The sequence below is a fragment of the Solea senegalensis genome, linkage group LG20, assembly GCF_019176455.1.
Source record: "Solea senegalensis isolate Sse05_10M linkage group LG20, IFAPA_SoseM_1, whole genome shotgun sequence".
Lineage (NCBI taxonomy): Eukaryota > Metazoa > Chordata > Actinopteri > Pleuronectiformes > Soleidae > Solea > Solea senegalensis.
The window spans coordinates 13,221,863-13,243,665 of NC_058039.1; the positions used below are offsets into that span (position 1 = coordinate 13,221,863).

At 42.2% G+C, this 21,803-nt stretch overlaps 1 protein-coding gene across 18 annotated transcripts in view; it reads right to left on the reverse strand.

Annotated features, from left to right (window-relative positions):
- macf1a (microtubule actin crosslinking factor 1a) overlaps positions 1–21,803 on the reverse strand; it is a 200,950-nt gene that overhangs the window by 77,685 nt on the left and 101,462 nt on the right. For 13 of the 18 annotated variants that reach the window (XM_044052296.1, XM_044052300.1, XM_044052297.1 and 10 more), the window contains exons 18-39: positions 21,607–21,711; positions 21,326–21,421; positions 20,828–20,953; positions 18,612–18,764; positions 16,893–16,904; positions 15,160–15,314; positions 14,807–14,933; positions 14,525–14,708; positions 13,581–13,747; positions 13,119–13,297; positions 12,894–13,032; positions 12,608–12,801; positions 12,024–12,183; positions 11,847–11,930; positions 11,634–11,741; positions 11,407–11,505; positions 11,197–11,319; positions 10,993–11,084; positions 10,541–10,676; positions 679–8,181; positions 395–550; positions 46–261 (exon numbers count right to left, since the gene is read on the reverse strand). In XM_044052296.1, the coding sequence (XP_043908231.1) occupies positions 46–261; positions 395–550; positions 679–8,181; positions 10,541–10,676; positions 10,993–11,084; positions 11,197–11,319; positions 11,407–11,505; positions 11,634–11,741; positions 11,847–11,930; positions 12,024–12,183; positions 12,608–12,801; positions 12,894–13,032; positions 13,119–13,297; positions 13,581–13,747; positions 14,525–14,708; positions 14,807–14,933; positions 15,160–15,314; positions 16,893–16,904; positions 18,612–18,764; positions 20,828–20,953; positions 21,326–21,421; positions 21,607–21,711 (10,314 nt within the window). The remainder of the gene's footprint in view (positions 1–45; positions 262–394; positions 551–678; positions 8,182–10,540; positions 10,677–10,992; positions 11,085–11,196; positions 11,320–11,406; positions 11,506–11,633; positions 11,742–11,846; positions 11,931–12,023; positions 12,184–12,607; positions 12,802–12,893; positions 13,033–13,118; positions 13,298–13,580; positions 13,748–14,524; positions 14,709–14,806; positions 14,934–15,159; positions 15,315–16,892; positions 16,905–18,611; positions 18,765–20,827; positions 20,954–21,325; positions 21,422–21,606; positions 21,712–21,803) is intronic. The other 5 variants (XM_044052307.1, XM_044052308.1, XM_044052293.1 and 2 more) reach the window with 2 other exon arrangements.

Genomic DNA, 21,803 nt, shown 5'->3' on the forward strand with positions numbered 1-21,803 from the left:
ACAAAAATTTCTCCCTGTTGTTTTTATATGTGTTTTTTTTTTTACCTTGTATGAGTCTCTGTGTTCTCGCAGGCCTTTCAGAATGTCCTCAGAGAGACCTCTGGAAGCCTCATACCCTCGGGCCAAACTACGCCCGTCCTTTTCTAGGGCCAATAGGAGCTGCGGGGGAACGTCTTTATGTTGGGGCTTCAGCAAACGCTCGGCAGCCTCCACCTCTTTGGTGATCTCCGGCTCCAAGTCTCGCAGCTCAAGGTCCAGAGTCTGAGAACAAGATTTAGGAAAAGAAAAACAAAAGTTTTCTTCATACTGTTTAGTTAGACAGTAATCTGAAAATCAGCTTTATTCTTTAGAAACAGTGGCTCTGTGATGTGAATGAGCATAATTATTGTTTCACCTCCGTCTGTCTGATGATATCGTCCAGTGCGACAAGGCTGCGGCCAACAGACTGCTGCTGCTGCTGTTTGAGCCGCACCTCCATATGTCTGACCATCGACACCAAGGCTACGATTCGCTGGTCATGCTCCAAACACTCCTGACGCCTTAAAGAGGACTGTGGAAAAGACAAAACTGAAACCTTTGGCGAATTTGAAATGCATTTTTTAATATTTAATAAAACTCCACAATATATTAAAAAGTTAAGGAAAGAATCAGAACCAAAACATTCTTCTTTTTTCTTACCTTAGCAGTGAGTGATGGAATCTTTTGTTTGTTGGAGAAACGTTCCTGTCCCTCTCTGATATCTTCCTCTTCCTCTCCAAAACTCTCTGTGCCTGTATCAGACTCAGGGACTGCAGATGATTCAGACTCAGCTGAAGTGTCTTCTAAGAGAGAAGGTGCTGATTCTGAAGTCTCAGGACTTTGCTGTTCCTCAGGAACATCAGTCATTTTATCTTCAGAGGGTTGGTGACCTTTCTTCTTTTTACCTTTTGTAGCTGTTTTAACTTGTTGTGTGCCAGTAGCCATCCACTGAGGTGTGGGCTGGACTTCTGGTTTGGATGGAACAGCCTCAATAGAATCACCTTCACTTCTAGATTCTTCACTCTTGATTGATGTAACCTCTATGTAAGTGGGCTCTTCTGAGTTTTTCAAATGTGGACTTTGTTGTTTGTTCTCAGCCCGTTCAATGGCACTTGCAGAGATCGCCAGATCATTAGCCTTATCAGCAGCTGAAGGTTGGATGACATCATTGGTTGCCTGAACATCGGCAGGTTTGTCCATTCTCTGCTCCTTCAAAATATGTCTTGTGGTCATTTCTGTTGTGGCTGTATCAGACTCAGGGACTCTCTGTGATTCAGACTCAGCTGAAATGTCTTCTAAGAGTGAAGGTGCTGATTCTGAAGTCTCAGGACTCTGATTTTCCTCTTTTATGGATTTTGACTCTGGAACATTTATAATTTTATCTTCAGATGGTTGGTGACCTTTCTTCTTTTTACTTTTTGTAGCTGTTTTAACTTGTTGTGTGCCAGTAGCCATAAGCTGAGTTGTGGGCTGGATGTCTGGTTTGGTTGAAACCGTCTCAATAGATTTATCTTCATTTCTGGTTTCCGATTCTTCACTCTTGATTGATGTAACCTCTGGACTTTTTGCATGTTCCTCTATGTAACTAGGCTCTTCTGACTGATGCAAATGTGGACTTTGTTGTCTGTTCTCAGCCCGTTCAATAGTACTTTCAGAGATCTCCAGTTTTTTAGGCTGCTCAGCAGATGAAGGCTGGATGACATCACTAGTTACCTGAACAACGTCAGGTTTGTCTCCTCTCTGCCCCCTCTTCAAAATTTGACTTTCTAAATTTGGGTTTGTGGTTATTTTTGTTGTAGCTGTATGAGACTCTGGGACTCTAGGTAATTCAGACTCAGCTGAAGTGTCTTCTGAGAGTGAAGATACTGATTCTGAAGTCTCAGGACTTTGTTGCTGCTCTTTTATGGATTTTTCAGGAACATTTGTAATTTTATCTTCAGAGGGTTGGTGACCTTTCTTCTTTTTACCCTTTGTAGCTGCTTTAAGTTCTTGTGTGCCGGCAGCCATACGCTGAGTTGTGGGCTGAACGTCTGGTTTGGCTGGAACAGCCTCGATGACATAACTGGTTGCCTGACCATCGGCAGGTTTGTCCATTCTCTGCTCCTTCTTCAAAATTTGACTTTCTAAATTAGTTTTTGCCATTGTGGGTTTTGTGGTCATTTCTGTTGTGGCTGTATCAGGCTTAGCGACTCCAGGTGATTTAGACTCAGCTGAAGTGTCTTCTAAGAGTGCAGGTGCTGATTCTGAAGTCTCAGAACTCTGATGTTCCTCTTTTATGGATTTTGACTCTGGAACATTTATCATTTTATCTTCAGATGGTTGGTGACCTTTCTTCTTTTTACTTTTTGTAGCTGTATTAACTTGTTGTGTGCCAGCAGTCATACACTGAGTTGTGGGCTGGACATCCAGCTTGGATGGAACAGCCTCAATAGATTTATCTTCACTTCTGGTTTCTGATAGGGATTCTTCAGTTTTGATTGATGTAACCTCTGGACTGTTTGCAGGTTCCTCTATGGAACGAGGCTCTTCTGACTGATGTATGTTTTCAGCCCTTTCAATAGTACCTGCAGAGGTCTCCAGTTCATTATCAGCAGCTGAAGGCTGGATGACTTCACTGTCTGCCTGACCATCAGCAGGTTTGTCCATTTTCTGCTCCTTTTTCAAAATCTGACTTTCTAAATTTTGTTTTGTGGTAATTTCTGTTGTTAAGTCAGATTCATTAATTTCATTCATTCTTATTTTCTCAATTTTGGGCTCAGCTTTGTCTAACACTTTTGGAATCTTAGTCTTCTTCTTGTTCCGCTTACTTTGCTGCATTTCTTTAGGTTTGTCAGATGGTGCTGCTTCAACACCTTTTTGTTCATCTTCCTTTTCAGGACTGATCTTTTCCTTTTCTTGTGAAGGAGCATCTAATAGTTTGGTATCCGTGTCCTTCTTTATCAAAAGTTTCTCTGCAGACATTTCTTCTTTGACCCCTGACAATTTCAATCCGTCTTCCTTGACGCTTGTCACTTCCTCATTTTCTTTTAATGAACCATTCAATCTCTGGACACTTTCATCTTTGATTTTGTGATGCTCCACTCCTTCAACCTTAGGTGGCGGACTTTTTCCCTTTACATGTTTGACAGCTGTGCCTTGAATCTCCCTCTTGCCCACCTCTTTTCGCAGGACATGTAGCTCTTCAGCAGTCTGCTTGCCACTCACTCCTTTTTCAAACACCTTTTTGAAAATGCTCTCTTTAGCCTTAAGTAGCAAGGCTGCTTTCTCATCTTCTGGTAGAGAGGACTTCTGAGGCAATTCTTGCTCCTTTCTTTTCTTTACCTCCTGACTACTTTCTCGTTCTGGTTTAAGAGGGGCAGCCTCTTTAACGTCTTTCTGCTGCTCTACTTTCTCCCTCCTCTCAATTTGTTCTACATCCTTAGAAAACATGATTTCAATCACTTTCTTTTCTGGCTCAGTAATATGTTCTGTATTCTGTTCTTCCACAGTAGGTGGAATTGACTCTTGTCCCTGTCTCACCAAATCATTTTTGCTGTCAATCTTTACTTCATTTTCTTCATTGGGGGAAACCAAAGAGGTTTTCTGACCATGAATATGCAATTTGTCACATTCGTCTTGTGATACAATCTTATCTGTGACTGCATTTACAGCCTCAGGCTTTAATTCTATTTCTGCAACAGCTTCATCAGTTACAGATGGCTGTTTTATCTCTGAAGATTGTACTTCACTTTCTGCTTCTTTACCCTTTCCCTTTCCATTTCTATTCTTCTTCTTCTTCTTGCTTTTGCTTTCGGCCTGGTTTGATGAAAGGGTCAACAACTGGCCTGACTGCTCCATGTCAGTGATAGACTTGACCTCTGTCTCTCTTTCCATTACTTTACTTCTACCCTCTAAATTGTCATCCCTCTGTTTCACCACATCACTCTTTCTATACTCTTCCTCATTTAACTTTGGCAGCTCGGTGCTGTCTTTACATTCTCTACCAGCTCTCATCACAATCTCAGCTGCCACAGGAGGGTTTACAACTTCAGAAGCAGTTACTGATGTGCTCTCATCACAGGGTCTGCACTCCTTTTTCTCAACCTTTACAGGTTCTTCATCTAGCTTCAAAACAGCAGCCTCGACTCTCACCTCTTTCTGGGAATCTTTGCCAGTATCAGAGACATGTGGTTTCAAGTATTCTGCAATGAAAACACTCTTTGTTTGGTTATCATCAGTCTTACCCTCACTTATCAGCAGTTTGTCATCAGTTTCCTGTTTAGGAAGGCTCTCTATTTCATTGGTGTCTTTTTGTGGTCCTATCTCTTCGATGGCTTGCTGAATTCTTTTCTCAACATTAGCTGCAAAATTACACAATAGGTCCATGGACTGGTCTGGTTCGATAAAAGGCATCTCTCCTACAGACACTGGCCACTCTTCTCTGTCCTTTTCTTCATAAAACAGGGATTTATCTGATATTGAAGATGTTCCTGCGTTTTCATCATACTGTGTAAATACAACACCATTTGTAGAAAGTGGAGACCTTGAGGACATGTCCATGCTTATATCTGACCAGTTTGCTGGACTGTCTGTGCTTGACACTGACATAGTAATAGCAGGGCTGTATATTGATGAGGCAACAGGTGTAGAACGATCATCATATTCCTCTATTTCTGCAGAGGCCGCTCTGTCCTGAATCTCAGAAGCTACATCTCTGGATATCAGTCCGACTGCAACAGCATCACTGAGATTAGAGACTCTTTGTCTAGAAATTGGGTTGATGAGGCCTCCTTTCGAGATCTGGCTGGTGGCAATTTCCTTGATCATATCAACACCAATTAACCCTCTTTTACAGGCTTCAAGTAGGGGGAGCCTTTCTCCAGTCTTGATATCAACAATCCCTCCACTATCAGCCTGGCTTTGTAGTAGCCTCATTGCTGGAACTGGATCAACTTTCTTTGATGCAACAGCTTCAGAAAGGGTAGAAATGTCTCCTGTTTGCTCATCCTGAACACCTCTGAATGGTTTCACCTCTAAGAAACGTTTACCTGTTTCAATATCTATCTTACCCTGGTTTACAAGTGCCGAATAAGGCACAATGCGTGCAGTTTGGGGGTCCAGTGGTCCTTGTGTCACTGCTGGAGAATCCATGACCTCACTAGCTGTGTTTGCATCCAGGAGACCTTTTGAAACTGATTCTGTCAATGTCAGTTTACATCCAGATTTAGGGTCTGAAATAGCCCCAGTCGATGCCTGGAAAACAATAGCCTCTGGGTGAAATGATGGGCTGACTCTTCCTTGGTAGACCCACTCTAGTTCCTCCAAGGCAGGAGCAATAGACCGATCCACTAATCCTCTTTCAACAGCATCAGAGACAGAAAGCCTTAGTCCTGAAGCATGATGTATTATACCACCCTCTGCAACCTGCCTTGCTAATGCCCGATATGACTCATCTGATGTAATTAACCCTTTCTGAATTGCTTGCTCAAGGGGAACAGGAGACTTAGACTCTGGGTCAATAACGCCTTCCATCTGTAGCTGTAAACTGGCTTTTTTCAGAGCTGTTACTGAATCAGTGTCTTTTCCTTTGTATGCCTTCTCTAGTGCGACCAGTTCCTCTCTCTGATCCTCCTCAATCAAACCCAGGTTGGCTGCAAGAGTAACAGAGACTTTCTTATCCCTCTGTAGGTCTACAATTCCCCCAGATGCCACCTGGGCTTCTAAAAGTCGAGCAGCAGTGTTGGGGTCGATCAACCCTGCCTCAGCAGCCTCCCTTACCCCACATATCTGTCTTTTTTCCCCATCCACAATCCCTGCAAGGGTTTTATCGGACTTCAGGACACTCCACATCAGCTCTTCATCGAGTAAACCCTCCTGCATAACATCCTCAATGCTAAGGGACTCACTACTACTGGTATCTAGGAAACCCCCAAAGAGACCTGCCTGAGCCATTAGTTTAACTGCAGTATGACCAGGAAGAACACCCTGAGCTACTGCCTCATCTGGAAGCAGCTTTTCTCCTTCTTCTGTCATTAGACCTCCCTGTTTAAGCTCTTCAACTAGCCTTGCCATTTCAGCGTTTTCCTCTTCCTCCTCCGCTACCGGTTCAATAACATCAACCTCATATTCACAGTTCCCTGCGTCAGTGTCTTTAATGGGTAATGCATGTTTGATCCTTTCTGGTTCAGTGTGGGAAAGTTTCATATCTTTCCTATCATCAGACTGTGTGACATTTAGTTTTGCTTCCACTGGGATGGTTTCCTTTAATATCTTTCTTTCAATAACTTCCTCCGATTGAATTGGTTCTGTGACTCTCTTTCTATTAATGGTCATGGTTATGCTCTGTGTCTCCAGACCACTACCATCTCTGGGTTTGGAATCAGTTCCGACCAGCTCCCCTGGATCTGGAACCACTAAACTTTCAAGACTGGAGCGTTTTTTCTTCTTGCCTTTTACTTCTGCTTTTTTGATTTTTTCTGTAGCTGCAATGGCAAAATCACTCTGCAGTGATTTATTGTCATCGTCTCCATCATACCAATGTTCTTGGCCAACTGTACGATCAAGCTCCAAATCCTTATTTGGTGTGCCTACATTAGAACTTTCCTCTTCAACTTTAGTTTGTTTATCATTCATCTCTATATCGGTCAAACTCAAATCTCTTAGTACTTTCATCTCGCCCTGCTCACCTGTGGCTAATGTATGTTGAGGCTCCACAAGACTTCCAATTAAAGAGTCCTCTGCAAACAGTTCAGTAGCTTTGACCAGCTCTACTAGTTCAGGGTCAAGCAGTACCAGCCGTTTTCCGAAATGAGCGTCCACATAACTGTGGGTCATGAGGTGAAACAGTAGCTTGTGTCGTGCTTGTTCTTGGGGATCCAATCCATCTGTTGGTTTAACATCCCACAAAGTGTCTGCAAGAGATGATGAAGGGAGTGGAGATGATGGAGGTGGAGTGGAGCTGGTGGAATCCCAGCTCAAACGGTTTAGAGATGGTGTACCAGATTTATTCATGTTGAGAAGAACATCAGGGATGTGGGTATCTTTGAGAAAACTGACGACACTAGACTCAAGCACCTCTTCAGCAGCTTGGTTTAGAGGTATCACCTGGAGGGTCTCAGGGTTGTACAGTCCTCCAACGACATGACGCTGTGCCAGAATATTTCTTGCTAGCTCTCCAGAGACCACTCCTTGTTGTAGAGCTTCAGCAATAGGCAGAAGTTCTCCAGATTCAGGTAAGAGCAGTCCCATGAAAGCCCAAAGAGACTCAAGCACCAAGAGAGCCAAACGAGAGGACAGAAGGTTTCTACGAATACTTTCCTCCAAATCCAGGCGTTCGCCATTGAAAGGATCAATAATTCCCCCATTTTGCAGCTGACGTGCAAACATGGCACATGCTAGATCCTGGTCCATTAACCCATGACGAACAGCCTCATCAATTGTCAGATGATGGCCTGAGCGTGGCTCAGTAATACCTCCAGCAAAGAGCTGAGCTTCAAGAAGTCTTACAGTAACTTTCCGATCAATTAGACCTTCCTGGACTGCACGAAAGATGCCAACTTTTCTTCCAGAGCGGAGGCAGACTGTTCCTCCAGGTTGCTGTTTGACTGGGAAGAGAAGGAGATTTGAGTCATCGTCATAAACACAGCGCTGTTGGAGCTCATTTAGGTTTAATTTTTCAGCCGTGTTTGGATCGATCAGGTCTCTGTTTTGGATCATCGATTGGAGTTTTCTAAGCATTTTAGGAGTCAAAAGTCCCTTATCTTCTGCTCGCTCCAAACTTATCATCCTTCCTGCTGAGTCTTTTAGACCTCCAGTGTTCATCTGGAGTTCCAGAATGCGGAGGCCAACCTCCTCTTTGATGAGCCCAGATTCTATGGCTCTGGCTACTGGCAACACAATTTGTTGGTGGTCACCTAAACATTCAGATTTTTCCACCAAAATCAAGGCACTCTCTAGCCCAGAAAGTGACTGTCTGGTATGGGTATTAATTAGGCCTTGGGAAAGACCTTGTTCCAGTGAAAGGCAGAGAGGAGAGTCAGGCTGGACAAGCCCACCCATAATGAGCTGGGCCTCCAGTAGTACATGACAGGTGTCTTGGTCAATAAGACCACGTTGGGCTGCTTGGAACACTGAGAATGTTTCCACTGTTCCCAGGTCGATTACTCCAGCGATGGCAACTTGGTTCTACAAGAAGAAAGAAAAGAAAACTCTAAATGTCAACACTCTACTATCACTCAGGTATATTATTATATGTGTAAGGTTATCATACATACTATAATAATATAAAGAATTAGATCAGGCAGAATCAGAAAATGAAGAAAACCCACCACCAGTTTGCATAATAACATAAACATAAAAACAATGTCTTTCACATTAATGTCATTTCTAACTTTTTCTTTTACATTTTAAAAATTCAAAACAAGCAATAAGCATGCAACAAAGCAACCAGTAATAAAAAATGCACAAAAAAGCAAACACATGTAAAAGAACAGAAAAAAAGTTTTCAGAGGAAGATAATAAAATATCTCAATGAGGAAAAACAACTTGCAGGCAAGGGTAAGAGAGAAAGCGAGCACTACTTACCATACGGGCTCTTCCCATGGAACACACAATAAGGGCCAGCTTATGGCTCGGCAGAGCGAGGCGCGACAGGTGAGAAGCTGGTTGTTAGCATTCTGCATGCCATTCTTCACTCTGACTCCTAACACTACACTGACACTAAATCCTCACAGTGAACTACAAGAGAACTATTTTTATTATTTTATTATGAATTACTTTGAGAACATAGATATTGTTTTATTATTATTATAATTATTAATAGTCATAATAATCATAATAATCATGGGCATTTTATTGTGACAGTTACAGATCTAGTTCATTATTTGATTTTAATGTTTAAAATAAAACATTATCTGCTTTGTTTTTCCATCTCTGATTCTGATCCTCGGCTCACAGCGTGGATGTCCACAATTGTCCTCTGGCAGCTGTTAGTGAGTTTTTTCGAGCAAATAAAATTTGTTTAAAATGTCACACATTAATAGAATGCATTAGAACATAGACAACAAAAATGATCATTCACACACAAACACACTTGTGATCTGGACACAACATGCTCAAATGGTGACGTGAGTTGTTTTTTTTTTGCTTAGCTGGCCTCCAGTGCACTTAGAAATAACATCTATGCTTCAGTAAGAAACGTTTAAGTCACATAAACATTCCCTGTAAAACCACATAACAATTATCAGGTGCATTTCTTAAAAACCTGACACACTCACTCATGTTTTGACCAATTTAGCATAGTACACATTCAGAGAAAACTATTTTATGACAAAATGAGAGCTGACTGAGTGAATTGACTACATTGGGTTGACTACACATACTGTACATACAAATGGGGGTAAACTTAAATAAATGCTGGAATGTATCATACTGAGTTTATGCAGTGGCCTTCTTCTCAACCACCACATAAAAGAAGTAACGTGATGATATTTTCTAGCTACAGAGATGACGTCAAGTGAAAGTGTATCACATTCAAATGAACTAATTCTACGAGAAGCAGAGCTCCACAGTGCTGACCTCACTGCTAGCGTGACACGGGCAGTGCTGCTACAGTGTGGCACCATGAAGGCCATGTATTAGCCACGTTAGCAGTTCAGCAGATGAATGTGTTTCTGATGACGATGATGATGATGATGAAAATGACAACAGACTCGGGTGAGAACGATGTGAGAGCGGACCACTCCATGCTAAGCCCCCAGTTCAGACAGTGACGTTCAGTGAGTTCCTTCTTTATTTTTAATGTGGACATGTTTACTGCTTAATTCAAACTAAAAATATCACTTTGAAAATGAATTGGGCTGCAAAATGGAAATCATAAATAGGGCCGAATGATTTAGGGTAAAATATCTGTCTGAAACCTTTCAGACAGATATTGCAATTGTGACATGGTTAAAATGAAATGATTAAATAGTTAAATTATGGCATTACTGAACTTAACTCAAGCACTTAAGTACTTATTATATAATTTTAAAATATAATAGAGCATGACCACACAACACCATCAAAACATTAACTACTCTGTTGATACTAGATATTAGTAGTTTCCAACATATAATGTAAGACAGTACATTTAAAAAATAGCAGACTTAAATTGCAGCCTGTAATTAGCTTTGTAATCTGTTCCAAATTGTCATTTTGATTTAATATCGATTAATCGTTTGAGCCCTGACTCAAGTTTGAAATCATCAGAACGCATGTCTGAATGGGGGTCAGTGATGTTTGTTAAACCAAACCAAGTCAGTGGGTGAGAGATTCATTGATGGTGGTGATGTTTGTCAAAAATGCACAAATCCGTGAACACACAACATGCGGTACAACACACACACACACTCCTGCTGGCCCACACACACGCACAAAACCACGCTTAGCTTGCGAGCGTATTCAGACTCTGAACGACATTTTATATAAAGAGAAAAAAAAGCACCTTCAAGGTTATTTCAAAAACACAGTTCTTCATCTCAGCCCCTCCCACCAACCAGTCTACCTTTCTCTCCTCCTCTTTGGCCAGTTGCTGCTCCAGCTGCTGCAGCTGTTGTGTAGAAGAATCGCACATCTGGTTGTAGGTGGACGTCAGCTCCTCCAGCTGAGCCTCCACGTTAGCTCGCTCCTCTGGCGACAATCTGGAGGAAACACAACGGGACGGGATTATGGAGTTTACTGTTTATCACTGTGTGTGATACACATACAGTATATGTATGTTTTTCCACAACACTTTTCTACCTATAAACTAACATCTGGTACAAGACATTAAAACATTCTGGTTTATGTATATTCATGTGTTCCTATCAAAATATTCCCCCAATATCCCCAAAAGGGCTTAATCCTTAATTCCATCTTTGCAAATGTGGGATAACCGTCAGCCTCTAAAGTTTATTTGTTAGTCATTCCTAAACTCAGTGACAGTGTTATGAGTTCGTTTCTGTGATCAGAACTTACTTGCTGGCCTGTTTTGACATCAGGAAGACTTCTGTGCTCCGTATTGCTTCAGCCACTTCGTCCTTCTTAGCTGCGAGCTGTTCGCTGATGACCTTCACAGAACATGGATAAAATATAGGCTTAGTACAACAAAAAAGGCAATATTCAACGGACTATGTTCATAAACTCTCCAGGGTTCAAAGTAGTTTTGAATTTCTGTTGTACCTGTTGAGCAGCAAGTGAAGACTCTGGGTTTGGACCCCCGGTTCGTCCCTGGAGACCTTTGACCCAGCCCATCAGATCTGAAACCTGGCCGACCCTGGCCTGCTTCTCCTCCTCCACCTCTTTCTGCACACATCAAAATAAATGGTGTTTAACAACAAATACTTCATGTCATTTAGTTTTCATCACTTGGTCGATGGCAAATAGTCCCACCTCTTCTTCTTCTAGTCTTCTCAGTGCATCACTGATGTATTTGACATGCTGGGTCGTCAAGGTGACCAGCGCTGTGTAGCGTGTGCGCAAGTCCATAAACTGGAGCGAGAAGAAAGAGATCATTTACTACATGGAAATCACACTCAAGACAAACTCAGAAGCTACGCATCTCTTGACAGATGTTAGTTGGGATACTGTTAAATAGTTATAACTGTCATTTCTCTGACCTCCTGAGTGATGGCATCAGAGGACGAGTGCATCCTCCTCCTCTTGACAGGCGACTTGTGTGTGGACTCTACAAAGGCTCTGTACGTCATCAGCTGGAGTTCATAGTCCTGGAGAACAGACACGTCAGTTACAGTTACAACGTGTAAAAGTCTTTCAAAAACTGCTGCATATTTGAAAAGAAAAAAAACAAAACAAAAACAGCCAGATTTTACCTTCACTGATGTGCAGTACTGTTTGGAGTGAGCCTGACACTCATCTAGCTTGGTCTGGTTCTGTTCAATCTCAGCTACTAATGCCTGAAATAAAAATACATTATATTAGTATATGAGTATTTTCTCATCATCTCTTCCTGGTGATCGTCCACTCAGATCTACATCAGTGTTACTCACCGTCTGCTGGGCCAGCTGCTCGGACAGAGCTTTGCTGTCAGTCTGTCCAGACTGTGTGTTTTCTTGTCTCTCTGTCGTGTCTTCGATCCACTGGATCAAAGCCGAGTGACCGTCTCTGTAGTGATGCAGCGCCGAGCCCAGGGATTCCAGGTCGGCTCGTCTGCGGTAAGACAGGAAAAGACACTCAGGACATCTGATATGACAATTTAGCTGATTTGACCCGAATTAAACAACGAGTTCCGTCATTAGATTTCAAATATTCATAGATATCAATGGAAAATGCTGTGGAAATCAGGTCCAGTCATTTTCTGGACTTAGCCGTTCACACATGAAGATTGGCATCTGGATTGAGCATAGATATATAGATATATAGATATAGATATAGATTTTACATTTATTGATCTCAATAGTGGGAAATTATTAAACTGCACGCAGCAGAAAGAACATTCCACCAATGTGAATTATCCACAGCTTTTCCTGCTGTGTTTACATGTGGGATAACTCATCACTATCTGGAAACTTCTGAAAAAATGTCCACAGCAACTTTTAAAGACATTGGTGTTCTCTTTCCTCGTCTTTCTCACCGAGTCTCAATCTGTCTCCTCACGGCGCTCCATCGGTCCGTCATCTGATTGGCTTTGTCCTGGTAGAGCTCCAGCTCAGAGCTGCGGTCAGGGTGGAGCCTACTGAGCTGAGACCCCGCCTCTTTGGCTCGAAGTACAACAGAGTGCAGAGACTGGAAGATGTCCTCCTGCTCGGCGAGCTCGTCCTGCCACGTCTGACAGAGAAGAAGCAAAAGACTCCGATATCAGTATCAAAATGGCTTTTTTTTGTCTTTAGCTCATGGGTAGAGGTGAGTTTGTCTCTTACCTTTAATTGATCTCTGAGATTGTGAATGGCTGTGGTGTCCGCAGGGACAATGTCCTCTTCGCTCAGTCTGCTCTCGTACTTCCTGACCTGGCTCTCCACTTCATCCAGGCTGCGAATCAGGACGTCGACCGTCTTTAACCTTTTAACGAGGGAAAACAAACGGTTTATATATCCATGCACCATTTGTTCATAAGTCCCTGACTGATCGAACAGAATGCTACCGACTTTTCTAAGTAGACGGACGAGAGGTTGTGCAGTTTGTCCGTCTTTTCCACCGCCTGACTGAGTTCGGAGCGGAGGGCGGGAACGCTGGAGGAAGTCGGCTTCTCCTCGAAGAAGCTGACACAGCGGCGAGACACGTCGCCCAAACTGGAGCGCACGGCGTCCAGCTCTGACTGCAGCCTCTGGAGAGCGAAGACAGTTCAAGAAATAGAAAGGAATTGTCTGTTAATTACACATCACAACTTAACTGCTTATAATCATCCTGATGTTATCCAATAAACGTCCAGAAGCAGCGTGAGATTAGTCAATACTGTCAGTAAAATAACAATTTTAATCAAATGTTGGGGTTTTCACGCATCAAAACTATGAATCACAAGAGTGTAAGAGGTGAACTTGTTTGAAAACTCCAAAAATCAAACACTGTGTTGTTGCCTCTTGCTGCCAGCAGATGGGGCTCAGACTGACCTCCTGCTCTGCAATCTGGAGAGTGTTGTCAGCACTGTCTCCTGACAGCCTGCTGGAGGGCGGAGTCTGAATCCCTCTCATCAGTCTCTGCTCTGCGTCGTTCAGGCGGAGGGTGACGTTCTGCAGCTCTGACAGGTACGAGCGAGACACCGACTCGTCCTTCTCCACTGCAGAGGGGAAGGAAAAGAGAAGAAAACTGACTTTGTTTTCTTCTGTTTTATTTATAGAACGACTCAGTGTTTGCTGTCAGGAGACGACAAACGAGATTAATCGTGCTCTCCGGGGTGATTTGTTTAGTATGATATCACACTGAGTTTCATTTGCATGCAGTGGCAAAGTCATTCATTTAAAAGGGCTGAGTCACTGTTTTATCACAAGCTTTGGATTTAATACAGAGCCAGTGGTTTGCTTTGGTTTGAGCAGCCTAAAATAAGTCATACAGAGCCGTTTAAATCCGAGGGACACTAAGGTTTCAGTTACAATTACTTAGATTTGCAAAGTACCTGGGGACCACTTTAAAGAGGTGGAAAAAGAAAAAGCACACAAAAGAAATCAAGAAAACAACCTAAGGATGGAAAGTAATGTCATTAATTATGAATCGAGTGGTCGGAAGCATTAGTGAACGTGTGGGTTCAAAGTAGTTTCATGAACCAAGGATGAGGCATTGCTGATCTCTGTTGTGGTACAATATAACAAACAAACAAACAAACTGTTTAATATACTACATAAATGAAATATAACATGATAGGTTTGTTGGTGTTTTAAAGGAGTAACAGTCTGTCTGGGACAGACGTCTTCATACAGGCTTTTGTCAGGTTTATTTGGGGAGGCCATGGTGGAGATTGACAGTGACGTGTGCCTGCTGAGGCAGTGGTACAGCATTCAGCAGGATTCAGCATAAGAACTAGTTCTAACGAGAGAAGTGAAGCGTGTCACTGTCTCACCAGTCTCCATGTTGAGCAGCAGGTCCTGACAGTGCCGCTGGGCCTCCTGCACGTCCCTCTCCAGCTCCCGTCGCTCGGCCGGCGTGAACAGAGAGCTCTCTTTGCTGTCGGACAGGAAGTCGGCCAACTGGGACTCCAGGTGATCGAGGACCTGCTGCCGCTCCGACGGAGACTGACGTCGGACCTGAGAGGAGAGAGAGAGAGCGAGAGAGAACATTTCATCCAAACGGAACAGGACAAAAGTCACTTCTCACGCAGGCTTCAAAATGGTCACACGCTCACTGTGTCCAGGTTCCACGTGGAGACGGTCCTGATGTCTTTGAGCAGGTAGTGCCAGGAAACCACGCTCTTCATGTTCACGTGGAGCTGATGCCACAGAGACATGACCTTCTGGTACAACTGCTCCGCTCTGTGGACACAAGCAGGAGCGTGACTATGCAACGAAATATATCCTTTTTTCTATAAGAATCCAGGAAAAACTATTTAAATAATCTAAATTAGTAACAGTTACAAGCCCTAATTGACCTTTGGCAGGAATTATGACAGTAGTATAGCAGTAGACGTCTCTTGGAGACATTGATCGGGCATCTTTGCTACTAACAACATTAAGGTTAGGTTTGCAGAATCTCTTTTACCTGCCGGCTGTGTCCATAGCCTCCTGGTTTAGAGGTGGGACAGTGAAACACACTGACGGGACCATGGCCTCGTTCCCCGTGGGACTGATCACCTTCCATTTGGTCCTCTGGGAGTTGTCCTCCAGAACACACTCCTCTCCTCGGGTTATTGTGATCTGAGAGGAGGTGGTGGCACAGAGACAGAGGTTTTTGGAGGGACGGAGGGGGGAGGGGAAAAAAAAGGGAATAGAAGTTATGAAAAGATGGATGTGGGACGTGAGTGAGTGACAGTCGAACAGGCGAGGAAAACAAGTTCAAAAAAAGGATGGTAGATGAAGAAAGTAAAGGGAGGTTAAATCAGGAAGAAGAGAAGAAAAAACATGTAAAAAATAAAAGCAAACATTCATGGATTTCGTGGTGTTAGCGGAAGCTCTGACATGATCTGACGTTAGACAACCTGCTTCATATATATAAAGCAGAGAATATTCTACCACGAGGTTTTAATGGATTTACCTAATTCACAAAAAACTAAATATGACAAGGTCATTTCAAGAAACCTAGGGCACGGAAAGGTGTGAGTTTGGGATTAGAATTTGGAATTTTGAAGTTAAAAGCAAAGCTGTGAAGGTTTTAGGACTCGACTGCCTCCCACAACCCACTAGCTTCTCTCACCTCTTCCTTACACACACACAAACACACACAGATATCAAATACACCAGTAATGCAAAGCTATGCACATCAGGTAGACTGTACTGTATATGAAATGAAAGCTTAAAGCTGTGGATTGTTATTGTTTGGATTTGACTGAATGAACCTTCAGTGGTTGCTCCCTGCACTTTTCCACAAGTTAATTTGACCTTTGTTAACCTTTGCACTAAGGTCAATTTGTTAATTGACCTTAGTGAGCGATGGATTCTGCGTAAAATTGTTCACTATCATCGGCATATAAAATAACATTAAAATAACACAGATGTAACTAACTGATTTAATACGTTGTTAAATAAGAAGCTAAGGCACAGAGGATGTTATTTTTTTGTTATTTCACACATTTGTATGACTGAATGTGTGATTATTCAGACTTTTCACAAAAATAATACATACTAAGCACAAACATTAGCGTCTCAAATAGTTGAGACTTTTTCATGTTTTTTTTCTGCTAAAGTGATTTTCTTGGTCATTTCCCCTCACTCTTGTTGAATGTAAAGGACAGGGGATGTTGCAGCATATTAATTAATTCCTCAGAGATTTGATTTGATTGATTTATTGAATTCGGACATGAATTTCATCATAGCTGCTTCATAAATAATCACCACAATGTGACTGCGCTATCAGTAAAATCTCTTTCTGGTAAAATAGCTGTAAAATGATTTATATTTATTTACATTATACTAATTCTATGACATTTTTCTACATCAAAGACATTCTATTTTTAGTCCAAAAATAACAGAATGGATAGAAATAGTTGAGGAAATTCACATAATGGAATGATTAACCTTTTCTCTTGAATCTGTGGTGACCTGTTATGACCTCTATTAGATATTTATTTTATATTCTATTCTTTTTATTGTATTTTCATTTAAATATACATGAAGCTGACCTGTGACGCCTGTTGTTCTGTCTTGTTTATATTAGTTAAATAATAATAAAATAGCAAGCAGATAAGTGAGGGGCAACCACAGCACTGTGTGTGTGTGTGTGTGTGTGTGTGTGTATAAGAATCTGAGGTGAGAGAGGGAGAACATAGGCAGCTATACCTGAACGTTTGTCTTGCCAGCCCAGCCGACAGACGAGAGGAAGGGGAAGAGGATGAGGAGGGGGTTGAGAGAGGTACATGAGGGTGTGGAGAGAAGGAGAGGGAGAGAGAGAGAAAGAGAGAGTGAGAGAGGGAAAGGAGGACACACAGGAAAGTGAAGGAGAGAAAGATTATTGTTTTTGTTCACTTTTGTCCAGACTCTTTTTTAGGGTTAATATCAGCACAAACTGCTTCATTTCTACCTTTCGGATCAGTCGAGAAAACAAACCACCTCCCTTCCTTCACCTGGACACCTCAGGGCATGAAGTTAACACCCCCAACACACGCCATGTAATGGGTAGATTTTACGATTGGCGATATGTCAACATATCCGCTTTTTTAACTTTTGAGGGTAACTCAACAAGCAAGAATGACATTTTTCTAAGCCCAAAAGAGGCCGGTTGTGACATCGGACCAACAAAAGGATGACGAGGATGATTCAAAGAAAAGTAAAAGAAGACGTGGTCAACTGGCACAGACGGCAAGGTTTGTGAAGTCATTTGTAATGGAAAGGTCCTAAATTAAACAAATAAATAAATAAATAAATAAATAAAAAAAACATTAAATAATGTCTAACATCAAACTTGGTTGAATGACCTTATATGTAAGTGAAACAACACACTACAGAGGCAAAAAAACAACGGCTAATAAATTGTTTAGCGCTCAGTTGGGTGTTAACTAAATAAACCAGATCATCAGTGAGATGACTGCCTGTTTCTATTAACTAGGCCTAGTCACTAATATCATGATAGCACTTTCATTTGTATTCCAAGAACCAAGTTCATGCATTTTCTGTGTCGTTCACCTTTATTTAAGACACAAAAAAGTTACTTCAGGCCCTGCGTACAGCACATGTGCATGTGCATGTGCATGTAGAGTGCGCTTCACTGGACATATTGACCCTGAGGAGTGGAACACAGCAGCAGACTAAAAATAGAAGCACCAGCAGGTGCGTGTCCACACTGAGCTGCAGGAGAGTGAGGTGATGGTTTTCAACTTAAAGGGACCGATGAATAAATGATCAGTTGAGATCAGTCGCTGAGGACATCACAGCTGACGGTGGGAGGATGAGAGGAATACGTCGTGTACATGTGTTGGCCAGCGTTTCATGGCAGGTCACGTCAGGAGGAATGTGCAGAAAACAGTGAAAGTTTGGAGGGACTGTTTTTATTTGCTCTTTGGCACTTCGACTTCAAATTTGTGTTCCAATAAAGTGATTTCTGTTTAAAAAAGTGTTATAATCTAACAAGTAACGCAGCTAATTATACTTTTGATGCAACGTAATATTATAAAGTAATGTATTACATCATCTGAGTACAATGTACAGATGTTTTCTAAGATCCAGTCGCAGTTTTCTGCACTGCCACTGACACTTAACAGGGTTCCCAAAAGGCCAGTTTTCAGTTCTCCTAAACTTGAAGAATCTAGAGAAGAATCTAGAATCCACAGAGGTGTGAAGGATTTGGAGAGGAGGTGGTTGGTGGGGAGGGTTAAAACGATAAAGGGCAGTGAGGTCAGTGGTGGGCTGGTGTTGAATATTAACGCTACAGAGATAAAACACTTTGAGAATTGACTGTTTTTTTCCCCCCACAGATTTCCACGCTTGCTGTATCAGAAATGCAGTTTTCAGAAAACAAACATGCACAGCAACATTTTTAAAAGAGTCATACACGTGTCATACCTCTATCTGTCTGTAGTCGCAGATGGCTTTGATGGGCGTGGTGACGCCGAGGTTGCTTTCCGCGCTGCGGGGGTGGAGCTGCACCACCGTCTTGGCCCGGCCCACCAGACTTGCCACCGTGCTCCTGTACTCGATCAGCTGCTCCTTCTCCTCCTAAGGGAAGGACATCACACGCTTAGGATTTTCAAACGTCAGGCTCAGTCAAGCAAAACTATCAGACCTGACCGAGGGAGCGTTTGTGTGTCATACTGTTGAATTTTTGAGCAGTAGAAAGTTTTCATTGACACTTTTATCATGTTTTCAGTCAAACGTGTCCAACCTCCATTGGACAGCCTCCGTCTGTGTTCCTTTAACACGGCTGCAACAATAAAATATAATACCATTTTTGGTTTTCTCGCCCAATGCAGAAGAAGCTTCTGACGATTGCTTTTCATCAGCATCAAATTATAGAAAAGTATCAGTAAGTGTATCGAAAAAGTATCGGTATCAATAAAGTCCTCAATAAATTGTGCTGTCAGAGTACGGAGACAGTTGAGTTTCCATGTTGACCCTCTGAGGAGTGAAGACTCCCACACACACACATAAAACACTTTAAGTGTTTGCCCTTCACCCTGACCGTTAACATTACATTTCATCTCTGTCTCACTCGCAGCACAGAGTCATTAAGGATTTATGACAAACAGGGAGAAAGAGAGGAGAGAGGGGGAGGGAGGGAGAGGGAGCAGACGCAGATCAAGAGAGGGAGGCCATTACAGGAAGATGAAGAGGAGGAGGAGGAGGAGGCTATGAGGTTCACAGCTTCATAACACAACACACCAGAAATGAATTTCCCACTGAAGTGATATTGAGTGCAGTCAGCAGCAGCTCTGCTGCACCAGCGCTCAGTCTACTAACACATCAATCAAAAAGGGATTATATTCATTACAACTTGGTGGAAACGGACCAAGAAATTACATTTTTAGAGCAAATTCCATACAGGATGATTTATGACTTCTTTATTTTATATCTGAAACATAACCGTTGTTTACTGTAAAAATTATGACAAAACTTGGTACACGGAGTGTGCCAAAATCTATGAAATTGTAATAAATGGCGCAGAATATTTGGATTATGATGTGAATATTAGTGTTGGCAGAGGATTAGTGAACGTTCTCATAAAAGTTTTAATGTTTTCTTATCACAAAAACCTTGCAGACCTTAATATTCGCTCAATAAAAAGGTGATAAAGACGTCATTATCGTACTTAAGACGACGTGACGTGAACAAGAGAGCGTCGCCGTGATTTATGAACCTCGACTTGGTTACGATGAGAATCAAACAAAACATCATCCAGCTGCTGTTTACTGTCACTTTTCTCCTCCCAGTGAGAGACGGAGCACAGTGAGGTGGAAACTTCATTAGAAGTGGAGCTGTGAAAGTGATGAACACACACACACGCTGCTGAATCATCATCATCATCATCATCAACACTGTTACACAGCAGAATATAGACTCAGCTCAGTGATGATGTGTGAACAGAGCGTGTGTTTATAACTAGATAAAGATGATTATCACTGCGGTTCATACGGCTTCATATCGACCAAGTGATTTACTCTGAAGTGCCACTAGGGGGAGTCTGCACCTTTCTGGTCACAACCTTGTGATTTAAAAATGGTCTTTGTTCACGATTTGTTTTTATGTATTTATGTAAAACGTGACATTAGTCAAAGCCTATTTGTGAGAAATCCACTGCAGATATCGTAAACTTAAACTGACGTAGTGTTTTGTTAAGTGGATAAAATCTGTTTCTCCAGCCTAGTTTGTCTCCTCATTTTTAAGACAGTGCTATTTCATTTTTATTTATTTATTTTTTGAATTATTATTCCCCCACGGGGAATTGATCGACTTGATCGATTGCCTGGTTCGTAGCAGCAGAGGCTGCTCAAAGTTCATATAAGCCTTTATTTAAGATTTCATGACTCGACCACGTGGGGAAACGAATAAACCAGTCCTCCTTCAAAACCCAACTTTTCACAACTGTTTTTAATGTCCATTAACGCTTAATGATCTTTATGTAAGTAACTTTTAAAGGAAGAAATTCAGATTAGTGTCAGGGTTAAGTAAAGAGACGCCATAATGACGAGAGGAAAAAGCGTTGGAGCTCCATGTCAGAGGTGATCATAGCGGCACAGGGCGAACCCGGGCTGAGTCAGATATTTAAAGAGCAGATACTGTACCATGGAGTCCTGCAGCAGGTCTTCCAGTTTGCTGAGTCTGCTGTTCTTGTCACAGGTGTACTGTCTCTTGATGGTTTCCTGGAGCTGTCGCAGGTACGACTCACAGTCCCGGGCGTCGCTCATAAACTGCAACACAAACACACATACGAACACAAGTGATCGTTTATTTTTTTTAGATGCCCTTTTGATGATTTCGAGGACATAAAATACTTTAAAATAAGAGTTTATCAACTTTTTAAAACAGAAAATGTCTGAAAGTCACACATTTTGCAGTAAAGAATTATTTCATTCTAAGTTTTGATGAACTCGCTGAAATCAATATTCTTGGTTTTGTCCGTTTAAAACTGCTGTAAATCAATGACGTAAATGCACGTTCTTAAAATCGCCACACGTAACCAGGAGCGTCATTTCAACACCGGTCTAGCTCTAGGGTATGGACGCGTCGTTGTTACCATGAAAACAGTAAAAACACACAAAAGACAAAAGACTCGGCCTCACCTGGAAGTATGCCGTGTTATCTCTGAGATGTTGTTCTACACACACACACAGCTGGTCCACCCACTGCCACTGAGTCTGCAGCGCTGCACTGTACGCCTGCAAACACACACACACACACACACACACGTGTGTGTAATTAAGTATAATGTACATCTGTGCAACCAAATGTCCAACTAATGGTGGGTAAAAAAGCATTTTTTAGTTCACAATCTTAAATAACTAACTAACTAACTAACTAACTAACTAACAAACAGTGTGTCTGAGTTAAACCATGCGTTCACCTCCACAGTCTGTTTGGCGGGATGATTCTCCAGACACAGACGACTCGCCGTGTCCTGCAGCGACCGCATCACATCCCGCTTCTCGTCCAGCTCTGACCTCATTTCCTGTACACAACAACACAACACAACACACGGTTTGGTTTTCATTCGAGGATTTTTCTGGCACCGGCCTGATGATGCGAACAGTGACGTCTGTG